The sequence below is a fragment of the Choloepus didactylus genome, chromosome 5 (assembly GCF_015220235.1).
Source record: "Choloepus didactylus isolate mChoDid1 chromosome 5, mChoDid1.pri, whole genome shotgun sequence".
Taxonomy (NCBI): Eukaryota; Metazoa; Chordata; class Mammalia; order Pilosa; family Megalonychidae; genus Choloepus; species Choloepus didactylus.
Genome location: NC_051311.1, coordinates 32,260,493 through 32,274,410, shown reverse-complemented (window position 1 = coordinate 32,274,410; position 13,918 = coordinate 32,260,493). Strand labels below are relative to the sequence as shown.

At 34.6% G+C, this 13,918-nt stretch overlaps 1 protein-coding gene across 1 annotated transcript in view; it reads left to right on the top strand.

Moving 5' to 3' along the window:
- The window catches only part of RBM33 (RNA binding motif protein 33), a 216,345-nt gene that overhangs the window by 93,045 nt on the left and 109,382 nt on the right, over window positions 1-13,918 (top strand). Inside the window, 1 exon segment of the mRNA XM_037835742.1 lies at window positions 9,520-9,691. Within this exon segment, the coding sequence (XP_037691670.1) occupies window positions 9,520-9,691 (172 nt within the window).

The following is a 13,918-nucleotide window of genomic DNA, read 5'->3' as shown; positions in this document are numbered from 1 at the left end:
CCTGTAGGTTTTTGCTGGCTCACACCAAGTAGATTTTAGTTCATGCATTTACTTTTTTATCCTTTTTTTTCCTTTGATCATTGGTTTAAGTTTTCCTTGTGTACTTTATTTGCTTTTCTGTTGACTGAAAAGTCTTTGTAATGTGTTTGCTTTTAGGGATTTTATAGTCCTTTTGGAGGCAAGCTAGTCTTCTCCCCTAACAATAAATAATTTGGACTTGTTTCCTTACTTAGAGTAGAATCACTGACTATTAGGCCATCAAAAAGAGAATTATTGAGAACTTGTGTAAATAGTACTGTTTTTAGGTGCTGAGAAATAGATGTCACATACTATTTCAGTCTCTTTTGGAGGGCTTTGGTTTTGGAGCGATGTTGAACTATCATTTTTAAAGTCTAAGTGGATTATATAACTCTCAGTCATGAGTAACATTTTAAATTTGCCACTTCTACCTGTGTTTTGGTGTTTTCCTAGTCCTTTGACCCATATTCTTAAATTAACACTGCAGAGTGTTGATTAATCTTCCCTTTTTGCTCCATCTCCTGTTGCAACATGCATTGCTCTGGAGAGCCTTATTGCAGTTTTTGAGATGACTTCAGTCTAGGCGCTATGCTGAGGTCCATATTAGAATCTGGATTACAGAACTAAAAAATATGAAATTAATTAGTTTCAATTGAAAAATTTATTTTAGGAGGCCCCCTTTATTTAACTAATGTTCTTGCTTGGTTATATATAAGGAAATGACTATACTCAAAACAAATTAGAAAGATTTAATAATCATAAAGACTAAATACCAAGTCTTTACAATTATATATCCCTGTTAGTGTCAGTTATGCTGTTGTCTTCTAGCATGGTTAAAAAGGCTTATTATTTTAGATACTTTGGGCATATATATATGGAGAAATCAGATGTTAAAAGAAGATCTTGGCATTATTTAAAATATTTATTTTAAAAATTGTGATAAAATTTACATTCAGTGATATGCACAGATCGTAAATTCATTGAGTTCTGACAAATGTATACATCCACATACTATCATTCTAATAAGAAAAGGAGCCTTTCCATTATCCCAGAAGGTCTCCTCTCACTTATTTCTGTCAGTTCTGACTCCTCAGAGGCAAAAACACTGCACTTATTTCTATCACCTTAAATTAGCTTTTCCTATTTGGGAACTTCATGTAAATGGAATCATATAGCATATGCTTGTCTTGGTTAGTCAGAGCTGCCGTAACAAATACCACAGATTGGTTGGCTTAAACCATAGGAATTTATTGTTTCACAGTTTTGGAGACTAGAAGTGCAACATCAAGGTATTAGCAAGGCCCTCCTTTCTCTCAAGTCTGTAGTGTTCTTGTGGTGGCTTGCCAAGGAATCCTCGGCATTCCTTGGCTTTTGGATGCCTCCATCACATGGCATTCTGTTTCCTTTGTCCCGTCTGACTTCTACTGACTGACTATGTCCAAATTTTCTCAGCTTTTACGATATCCAGTCATATTGGATTAAGCCCACCCTGATTCACTTTGGCCTTAACAGCTTTGAAGATTCTATTGACAAATGAGTTCACACCCAAAAGAGTGGTTTTAAGACTTGAACATGTCTTTGTGGGGGGACATGAATCAGTCTACCACAGTACTCGTGTGTTCAGCTTCTTTTGTTCAACGTAATGTTTGTGCAGTTCATCCAAGCAGTTGAGTGTATCAGTAATTCATTCCATTTTATACATATACCTTATTTGTTCATTCTCCTGACGATAGATATTTGGTTTCTTTTGAGTTGTTTTATTATTATGAATAAAGCCACTGTAAACATTATTACACAAATCTTTTTGTAGATGTTTTTGTTTCTCTTAGTTATTAACGAGTTTAATCACTGAGACATACGTAGAAGTATGTTTAATTTCATAAGAAACAGTACAATGGTTTTCCAAAGTGATTGTACCATTTTACACTCCCACCAGCCATGTATGAGAGTCCCAGCTCCTCCTCATTTGATGTTGTCAGTCATTTCAAATTGATATCCAATTGTGGTTGTAGTTTGTGTTTTCCTGAAGACTAATGATGTTAAGCACCATTCCATATGCTTATTGGATTTCTGTATATCATTTGTGTGTGTGTATTTGAGTCTCTTGCATTTTTAAGAAGGGGGTTGTCTATTTATTACTGTCTGTGTATGTATATATATATAGTCTGTATTGTCCACATAGACTATATATTCTCTATAGAATATATATATTTATGTATATATATTTATACTGTTTACATTCTAGATAGATGGACAGTTGTCTATATTCTGGATACAAATCCTTTGTCAGATACATACTGTGCCGGTTTGAATGCATTTTGTACCCCAAACGCCATTATCTTTGATGTAGTCTTGTGGGACAGACTTTTGGTGCTGATTAGATTTGCTTGGAATGTGCCCCACCCAGCTGTGGGTGGTGACTCTGGTGGGATACTCCCATGGAGGCATGGCCCCACCCATTCGGGGTGGGCCTTGATCAGTGGAGCCATATAAATGAGCTGGCTCAAGGAGAGGAAAACGGAGTGCAGCTGTGAGTGACGTTTTGAAGAGAAGCAAGCTTGCTAGAGAGGAACGTCCTGGGAGAAAGCCATTTTGAAACCAGAACTTTGGAGCAGACGCCAGCCACGTGCCTTCCCAGCTAACAGAGGTTTTCCGGACGCTATTTGCCATCCTCCAGTGAAGGTACCCAATTACTGATGTGTTACCTTGGACACTTTATGGCCTTAAGACTGTGACTGTGTAGCCAAATAAACCCCCTTTTTATAAAAGCCAATCCATCTCTGGTGTTTTGCATTCCACAGCATTAGCAAACTAGGACACATACATACATATATACACATTATAATGAGTATTTTCATTGAGCATGTGACTTGTCTCTTCATATTCTGAAAGTATCCTTTCATGAGCAGGAATTTTTAATTTTGATGAAGACCAAGTGATTTTGTGACTTAACACACTTTTGCCTACCCTTTGCCAGCCCTTTTTCAGTTTAGGACTGTGATTTATCTCGACTAATTTGTATGTGTGAGTGTGTGTTATAAGACTCATTTTTTTGACGTTTATCTGGTTGTTCCACTACTATCTATTTAAAGACTTTTCTTTCCACATTGAATTGCCTTAGCCTTTGTGTTGAGGATCAATTGGCCATATGCATTTGGGTCTCTTTCTGAAATCTCTTTCCTGTTTGATGGATCTGTTTTTATATCCTTATGCTGGTAGTATTCTGTCTTGATTACGTACTATGAAATTGGGTACTATAATCCTCTGATTTTGTTCTTCAATTTCACAATTGTTTTGGCTATTCTTGGTACTCTGCATTTTCATATAAATTCTGGAATCAACTTGTTGATATCTACTAAAAATTTGGTTGGGATTTTGATGGTGATTGTATTATTGTCTTTATATCAAATAGGGGAGTACTAACATCTTAATCACCTTGTATCTTAATGAAGATAGTTTTATTTCTTTCTTTCCAGTATGCATCCGTTTATTTCTTTTTCTTGCCTTATGGTACCTGGCTATTTGACAGGTTTTTGAATGTTAAATCAACTTCATGTTTTTGGAAAAACCCCATTTGGTTGTGATGTATTCTTTTTATATATTGCTGGATTGTATTTGCTCGTATTTTCTTAAAGAGTTTTGCATCTATATTCATGAAGGATATTGGTATGTAATTTTCTTTTCTTGTACGTTTTCACTATTGGTAGACTTAGATAACTTTGATTTGTATTTGATGATATAAAAAGAAAGTTATTCTCTATCAATTTTCCCTTCTGTACGTAAGCATTAAAAACTTCTGGGGGCTTCTGTTTGACTGAGAACATGGGGTAGGATACTTTAGTTCCCCCACAGAATCTTGGAACAACTAGCAAAAAGTGGCAGAGCCATTGTGATGGTTAGGTTCATGTGTCAACTTGACCAGGTGATGGTACCAGCCATCTTCCTTAAAACTCCCCCAAATAGTTAATGGGTTGCAGTAACTGGGCAAGGGCTGAGTCAAGAAAATGCAGCTTTAAAGATGGTAGGAGAATAAAATCAACAAACCTTTAGCTAGACTGACAAAGGAATAAGAGAGGATGCAAATAACTGAAATCAGAAAAGAAACAGAATCAATACTATCAATTCCACAGAAAGAAAAGGGGTTGTAAGAGGATACTATAAACACCAGTACACCACCAAATTAGATAACCTAGATGAAATGGGCAAATTCCTGGAAACATACAGAACTGCCTATACCTATTCAAGAAGAAATAGAACATCTCAGCAGACCAATAACTATTAAAGAGATTGAATCAGTCATCAAAAACCTCCCAAGACCAGATGACTTCACAGGTGAATTCTACCAAACATTCCAAGAATTAACACCAGTCCTGCTCAAACTCTTTCAAAGAGTTCAAGAGGAGGGAACACTCCCAAACCCATTCTGTGAGGCCAGCATCACCCTAATACCAAAACCAGATAAAGATACCCAAGAAAAGAAAATTACTGGCTGATCTCCATTACGATATTGTTTTAAAAATCCTCAACAAAGTATTTGCAAATCAAATCCAACAGCACATTTAAAGAAATACACAGCATGATCAAATGGAATTTATACCAGGTATGCAGGGGTAGTTCAACATAAGAAAACTAGTTATTATAATACAGCACATTAAAAGAGCTAAGGAAAACAACCACATGATCATATTAATTGATGCAGAAAAGGCATTTGACAAAATCCAGCACCTCTTCTTGATTAAAAAAACACTTAGAAAAAAAGAAATAGAAGGAAACTTCCTCCACATGATAAAGGGCATATTTGAAAAACCCACTGCTAACATCATACTCAATGGTGAAAGAAAGAAAACTTTCCCTCTAAGATCTGGAACAAGTCAAGGATGCCCACTGTCACCACTGTTACTCAGCATTGTACTGGACGTTCTAGCCAGAGCAATTAGGCAGGAAAAGGAAATAAAAGACATCCGAATTGGAAAGGAGGAAGTGAAACTTTCCCTGTTTGCAGATCACATGATCCAACATATAGAAAATCAAAAAGCCACAACAAAGCTTATAGCACTAATAAATGAATTCAGCAAAGTGGCAAAGTACAAGAGCAACATGTAAAAATCAGTAGTGTTGTACATTAGTAATGAACAGTCTGAAGGAGGAAATCAAGACAAAAATTCCATTTACAATAGCAACTAAAAAAATAAAATATCTAGTAGTAAATATGACCAAGGATGCAAAAGACTTGTACATAGAAAACTGCAAAACATTGCTGAAAGAAGTCACAGAAGAGCTAAATAAATGTTCCATGTTCATGTATTGGAAGACTAAATATTGTTAAGATGTCAAGCCAACCCAAAGCGATTTATAGATTCAATGCAATCCCAATCAGAATGCCAACAGCCTTTGCAGAAACGGAAAAGCCAATCATAAAATTTATATGGAAGGGTAAGGGGCCTCAAAGAGCCAAACCCGTCTTGAAGAAGAAGAATGAAGTTGGAGAGTTTACACTTCGCAGTTTTAAAACTTACTACAAAAGCTACAGCAATCAAAACAGCATAGTAATAGTGGAAGGACAGACATGCAGACCAATGGAATCAAATTGGGCATACAGAAATAAACTCTGACATCTTTGGCCAATTGATTTTTGACAAGGGTGTGAATTCTTTCAATGGGAGAATAGTCTTTGAACAAATGATGCTGGGAAAATGTGAACTCCATGTGGAGAAGAATGAAGGTGAACCCCTACTGCATACCGCACACCAGAGGAACTCAAAATGGATCAATAGACCTAATATAAGAACCCGAACTGTAAAACTCCTAGAAGAAAACAGGGAAGCATCTTCAAGATCTGTGTTAGGCATTGATTTCACCAAAACCATGAGCAGCAGAAGAAAAAATAGGTAAGTGGGACATTTCATCAAAATTTGAAACTTTTGTGCATCAGAGGACTTCATCATGAAAGTAAAAACACAACTCAACAGAATGGGGAAAATGTTTCAAAAGCACTTATCTTATAAGGGTTTACTACACAAAATATGTAAAAAAAAGTCCTACAACTCAACAACAGAAAGACAACCCAATTAAAAACTTGGCAAAAGACTTGAATAGATATTTCTCCAAAGAAGATATATAAATGGTCAGAAGCACATGAAAAGATGCTCTGACGTCATTAGCCATTAGCAAAATTCAAATCAAAACCACAATAAGATACCGTTTCTCACTCACTAGAATGGCTACTATTTAAAAAACGATAAATAACAAGTGTTTGGAGAGAAATAGGAAGACTCATTCATTGTTGATGGGAATGTAAAATGGTACAGCTGCGTCAAAAGCAATTTAGTGGTTCCTCAGAAAGTTAAGTATAGAATTACCACATGACCAGACAATCCCACTTCTAGGTGCATACCTAAAAGAATGATATATTATCCAACAAATATTTGTGCACAGATGTTCCTAGCAGGATTATTCACAGTTGCCAAAAGATAGATGCAACCCAGGTGTCCATCTACAGATGAATGGATAAAATGCAGTTTGTACGAACAGTGGATTATTATTCAGCTGTAAAAGGGAATTAAGTTTTGATACCTTCCACAATATGGATGAACCTTGAAGATTTCATGTTGAGTGAAACAAGCCAGATACAAAAAATATAAATATTATATGATCTCATTGATAGAAAATAATTAGAATAAGCAAATCCGTACAGTCAGAAACTTGAATATAGGTTAAGGGCCTGGGGTAGGGGTAGGGAATGGAGAGTTTATGCTTAATTGGTACAGAATTTGTGTTTGAGGTGATGGAAAAGTTTTGTTAATGGATGGTGGTGGTGATAGCATAACATTGCGAATGTAATTAACAACACAGGAGTGTATATTTGAATATGGTTTAAAGGGGATTTTTTTGGTTGTATGTATTTTACTGGATTGCAAATTAGAAAAAAAAAAACCAAAAACTTGGACTATACAATAGAATCAGTGATCCCTAATGTAAACTATGGACTATAGCTACTAGTACAGTTTTAATACTGTTCTTCCATCAATTGTAACGGTTACTGCAGTAATAGAGCATGTTAATAATGGGGGGAAGGCATATGGGAACTCTGTATTTGTTACATGATATTTCTGTAAACCCACAACTTCTCTAATAAAAAATTTAAAAAAAAAAACCTTTATGGAGCCTTTTTGTAAGCTGTTTTTTCTATAATTTTTATTTTCTTTCTGTTTCAGAGAAATGCCCACTGTTTCTTTTCAGATTTTGGGATTAAGTGTTGAATTTTCTTTCAACACAGAAGATCATGGGTTTATTCCAGAATTATCTGGAAAACTTAAAAAAAATGCAAGTCTGGGTCTTTTTTCCCCTTAGAATTTCTGATTCTTTTTATCTATATGGTGTGTTCTAGATGAAGCTATTTTTTAAGAACTTTCATGACAATTTTCATACATACACTCTATTAAGAATTATGATGGAATCTTTCATTTTTTCAAAATAGATCAGTAGTTAAAAATCAAACCTTTGAAAATTTTCAGCAATATCTATAATGAAATTAACAATTTACATTCATATTTTAAATTCCCACACAATATAATCTTAGGATAATTTGATTTTTATATTTTAACCCAACACCCCCCGTTAAGTGGAATTTTATTTGTAAATGGAATGCTATGAAATAGTTGTTAAAAATATACAGAAAGTCAATATTTTGGCAGGTAGGTTAATTCCATTAACCATATTGCTAAGGGATGAGTTTTTTTAGTCCAATATTTGGAATAAGAGATAATAATTAGTAGTTGAAGAAATTAATTTATTTAATATTGTTCAATAGTTTACAGTTGAAGGAAGAGGTGTCAACCACGCTTCTGTTTCTGTTCATGGTTTGCATAATCCTTGATATATTTTAAGACTTAACTGAATACCAGAACTTGGGCCAGAAATTTGCATTCTAGAACGAAAAGTTCCATCACTCAAAAAAGCTGCCTCATTCTGTCTTTTTGCAGTAACACCCTCCCTACATTCCTGAAACCACTTGGAGGTTGTTAGAAATGCAGAATCTCAGGCCCTATCCTGGACCTGAGGATTCCCAGGTGACTGGTATAAACATTCAAGTTTGAAAAGCACTGCTCTAGAATGTTATGGAAGTTAGGGAAGAGTACTTTCTGAGTTTACCTTCAATTGATTTGAAATTGTTGTGTAGCATATACCTTTCTGGATATCTCTTCTGGGTATGTCAGTCATTCAGATTGCAGACATTTAATAAATAATACTGAAATTAATGGTATGAAACCAAGAAAAATACCAACATTTTGGTAATTTAAAACTATGTAGTACACTGAGTATCAGAATACTGGGAGCCAGTATTGCAATCATTAGTCTAAAAGTTTTAGCTTACATCCATCCTTTTATTTTCAGGCAATTGACCGCCTGAAGATTGATTTCTACTCATAGGGTTTCCAGTAAGGAGTATGTGCCTTTGCAGTTGATCTTTTTACATAAAAAAGGTTCAGGAAAGGAAAAATGCAAAATGGTTGGATTGTTGGTTTATTTCAGGTTTTTTCATTTTAAGTTTTTTCTTGTACATTTTCTAATGAAGTAGTACATTTTTTGTTTCTATTAAGAGCAAGAACATTTAAAAATTATGAATAGTGATAATAGAAGAGCAAATTCTGTTTTCTTTAAATATTTAAATGAACCTAGCACTCATTAGGCACCTGTCTTAATATCTAGTAGATAACTATGGCATAATAGGTGCTTTAAAGTGATTGGTATTAAAAGGAGCACGAGTATCATTGCCCCATCAGATTTGCTGATGAAAAAATTACTTTTTGTTTGGGGTCAGGTTAGGGAAAATTTTAGATACAAACTTATTATCATGAAGAAGTGACTGAAGCAAAAATAGTTTTATTTCAGTAGTCTAGGTCAGCGGTAGTGATTAGTGAACTTTAAACGGTGGGAATGAAGTAGACAAGGGTGAAAGTGATGAAGGAAAGGAAAGATTTTGGAGACTGAAAAAAAAGATTTTGACTGCTTGGCTTGGCAGTGAACGTAGTACATTGGGTCAGGAAATACTTCAGATTTTGAGCCTGTATAACTGGAAGGAGTATGAGGTCATATAATATAAATTACAATGTGGGTTATATGCTGATAAACGTATATAACTCTAGTATTTAATTGACATTGAATTTTACTGTAATATGGATTTGACTGAAAGCTGTAAGTCATTATGTTTGTTCTGTCACAAATATAAGTAACAGCAGCAACGTGTACTCCTTCATACGTATATTAACTGTAAGCAAGAATTTGAACTTTTTGTAACATTAAGTTTTAATGTTTGAGATTATTTTTTCCTAGTCATTTCATTGTTTAATATGACCTCATAATGGGATTTTTTTCCAGTATGTTTACATCTTAAATATAAACAATTTTAGGAAATATGTTAGTGTCCTTCAATATTTGATCCAAAAGAATATGAGCTCACTCTCCCTCCTTTCTTGTTTTATCTGTTTGCTTGTATTGTAGGGAGGTATGGAAACTTTGGAACTCCAGAAGGACATAAAAGAAGAATCAGATGAAGAAGATGATGATGATGAAGAATCTGGAAGGTTACGTTTCAAAACTGAAAGAAAAGAAGGAACAATTATTAGGCTTTCAGATGTAACTAGAGAGAGAAGAAACATTCCAGAAACTTTGGGTAACTTTTTTTTTGCCTGTCTCCCATACTTCTTCATCCCCATTTCAACTTCCTCCATAGTATCATTGTGATTAATTAAATAGGTAAACAAAGTTGACTTTAGAGATTATCATGGATGTCATCCACAGGGTGGATGACCTGTGTGAGGTCAGTGCTAATTTATGGTGCTGTACAATTGAATCTGTAGAATGAATGGAGATGCTGGATTTAAAATGTTTGAATAAAATATTTCAGACTTTATTTTTAAAATAGTTTTTATTTTGGAGTCTATGGCATAGAACTGCTCTTGTATATGCTGTGTAGTTCTTGTATGACCCTGAGAAGATGGCATGGGGATGATAGCTACTGAATCATTTTACTCTTCTCCAGATACCTTAGGTGGCCAGGGCTAATTCTGTACCAGACTGGTTTCATTTTGTATCTGTTAATGTCATCATAACAATTTTTTGTTTTTTTTTTCTTTTTCTATCTGCCCTTCCTTTCAGTGTTTAATGAGACAAGGTGACTTTTATAGAAATAACTTGAATAGCATGCTTAGCAAACCCAGCTCCTTTTTTTATGATTCTTTTTAAAATTCAATTTTATTGAGATATATTGACATACCATACAGTCATCTAAAGTGTACAGTCAGTTGTTTACCATACCATCATATAGTTGGGCTTTCACTACCACAGTCAAGTTTTTAATGTTTTCATTACTCCAAAAAAAAAAAAAAAAAAGTAAAAATAAAAATTAAAGTAAAAACTAACACCCAAAATATCCCCACTATTCGTTTAATTTTTGTCCCCATTTTTCTACTCAGCTGTCCATACACTGGATACAGGGAGTGTGAGCCACAAGGTTTTCACAGTCACATGGTCACAGCATGTAAGGTATATAGTTATAAAATCATTTTTAAGAATCAAGGCTACTGGGTTGCGGTTCAGTGGTTTCAGATATTTCCTTCTAGCTATTCCAGTACACTAAACACTACAAAGGGATATCTATATAACGCATGAGAATAACCTTCAGAATGACCTCTCGACTCCATTTGAAATCTCTCAGCCACTGACACTTTGTTTTGCGCAAACCCAGCTTTTAAAGATATACAGCAGGCTGTTTCTGGTAAACAAGAGATGTCTTTTTGTAGTGACCCTACCTCTTTCTATACTGTTTTATTAACAGTGTCCATTGTAAAGAATAAAGCGTTGGTTCTCAAATTCATCAAGTGGAATCACCTGGAGGGTTTGTTAAAACACAAATTCCTAGATCCATTCCCAGCTTTTCTGATTCAGTAGGTCTAGGGTAGGGTGCAAGAAATTTGCACTTCTAAGTTCTCAGCTGATGCTGTTGCTGCTTTTTATGGAATCCATACTTTAGGAATTACTGGGATATTGTACTATACTCTAAGGAGGAGGGTGTAAGTATAGCAGGACTAGAATGGGTTGAACTGTCTTTTTGGTCCTGATCTAGATAAAAACCAAGAAACAAACCCTTAGTTGCTACCTTCATTACTCCTTAAAACCATTATTTAGAGCTGTTTTCAAACTGAATTAAATAAAAATTTTTCTCAAAGAAACGTGAGCATGTATTCTTAAATAGCAGAAATGAATTTGACACAAGGACACTAAGCTAAGCTCCCAAGATCTACAAGTTACAGAAGTATCGTAATCTTATGTTGCCTTAGTAATCAAGATTTATGTAGAGATTATTCTAGAATCACTGGCCTTCCAAGGTACTCAGGGTTCTCCCCTTCTTTTATAGGGAATCTGTGTACTTCTCTACTTTCCCCCTCCAATTTCCCTGTTGAGCTTTTGGCCCAAGATTTCCCTAGACTTTTCTCAAGTTACAGTATACAATTACTAGTTGATCTGAAAAAGGAAAACATAAGTTTCTAAGAAAAAGGGTCTCAGGTTGGCCTTGGGTAAAAAGAGATGGAGCAAAAATCTTAAAATAGGATTTTAGTGGGGAGAAAAAAGAATACACACACACACACACACACACACACACTTCTGCAGAGGAAAAATTGATAACTTTTACAGAGTAGGTTTACTTGGGCGGAGACATCGCAGCGTCTCAGTCCTTGGTTGGGGTAAGATGAATGAGGAAAATATTACTGGCTCTGGCTGAACACTTAGTGGGCAGAGGTATAAGTAAGGTGCCTTCCTGTATAGGGGAAGATACTGTAGTGGGAACAGGAATTGGTGAATAATCCATTTTCTGCTTCCTTGTCATTAGCAGGGCTTTGGCTTTGATTACATGCATTGCGGAATGTGATATTATAGAAAACTATAGTAATTTTGATAGATACCATAAATAACTACGCACTCTAAGAATTTTAAATCACTTGACAGTCAAAATTACTAATGAGAGCCTTTCTCAATTACAACCAATCTCCCTGTAGAGCTGCTATAAATTTTATAGTTAACTTTTCCTCTGAGTCAATTCCCCTGACCCATGATGGTTGTCTCCCATGCCCATTACCCATCCTCAGCTATGGTAATCTCATGTCTATTCATTTTATTTCTACTTAAGCATGATGATATATTTGTTCTGAAATATTAACGAGCTTTCCTGTAATTATAGTTTTTGTTTCCTTCCTGTATCTCTTTCTCTTCAGGACCTCATTTTTTTCTTTCCAAGATAATTTTTACTTCCTTTTTTCAAGAACTTGTTTTTCACTCTTTCAAGGCATCTAGCAGCTTTATGGTCATGTAGTCCTGAGAAAAAAGACAGGAAGGGGTAATGGTAGGATTAGTGTTGGGCCTTTTCTAATATATGGGAAAGAGTGTCTGGGGTCCTTAGAGGCAGAGTGGCCGTAAGCATAAAAAATTCTACTATTTGAAACATTTAAAATAAAAAGTCTTCAGTGCATTTGTGTAAAATATGATTAGCTAAATAATAGGGCAAGTAGAAATGGTGCTTAAAAGTGTATTTCTTTGCTCTAATATTTGCGAGGTCTAACTTAAGAAAGCTTAAAATTTTTCAGTAAATGTAAAGTTATAATTACTCCCAATGCAAAAAAGACTTTTTCTCTCTAGCAAAATGTTGGTTTCCTCAAATAGTGAACTCTCTTACTCCTTAAACACCCCCTCCCTAACAAAAGATTAATTTTACATATAAGTAAAACATCTGAGAGGCTGCTACAGTATTTTGCTAGCTAGGAATTTGCATAAATTTTTACTTATCAGTTTATTTGTATGCTCTTAGTGATAGAAATATCACTTTCAGGTTCCATGTAGAAATAATTGTGTTTGATTGTATAAAGCTGTTTGCCTTTTCTTTGTAATGGGATTAAAATATGTTACTAACAGAGTATATGTCATCTTATGTATTTGTGATGCATGATGTCTTTTAACATTTTGAATATAAATAAAAACAGTTCTTTTGTGATATCATTGCTTACTGTTGAGAACACTCCATTCTTTAAAAAGAAGAGTCTAATGCTCTGGTGTCCCATGTTTTTGACCCTAAATGTCTATATGTGGAATAGTGAGCTCTCTTCAAAACTTAGAAGGGAGTTTTGGTCACTTTTAGGTTTTATTCATATTCAGACAGATAGTATCATCTTTAAATATGGGGAATACAAATTCATACACATGACAGTTTGCACATTTAAGGAACTTAAATAGTTGTTGATTTGTGGTTTGAATTCAGATTGGATTAAAAGTAGAATCTTGGGCTTTCATCTAGGCTAAAATCTTAAGTGGTTAGCTTTTTTTTCAACCATGCTTCTGATATTAAATCCTATAGAAAAAGATTTGAGTGACTGTTCTCTCCAGTCTCCTAAATTAGATGTGTAGAAGATAAGTTAGTTCATTGCATACAATAGATGCATTGTGTTTAAGGGCATAATTCTTTCAGGAAATCCAGTTGAGAAGGGTTACTGTAACTTACATGTATAAGGGAATGATTTATTTTGAATGAGAATGTGTCAATAGCCTTTTCTAAAAATTGGATGTCATTGACCAATTTTACCAAAGTGTCAGCACCAGAACTTCAGAGCTGCCAGCTATTTTAGCCTATGATGTGGACCTCAAATTCTCTTTGAAAGCCATATAAGTAGTAAATGAAATATTGTTTATTATTTAGTTGGGTATTTCATTTGTTACCTATGACTAGGCTTCCAGATTTTTGTGTTATTCTACTTCAATTGGTGCATGTTGTCTGTTAATTTTTTTTATTTATTTAGCCTAAAGAACCATCTTGTCATGCTTACATTGTTCTATTGAAATTGTATTCTTTATT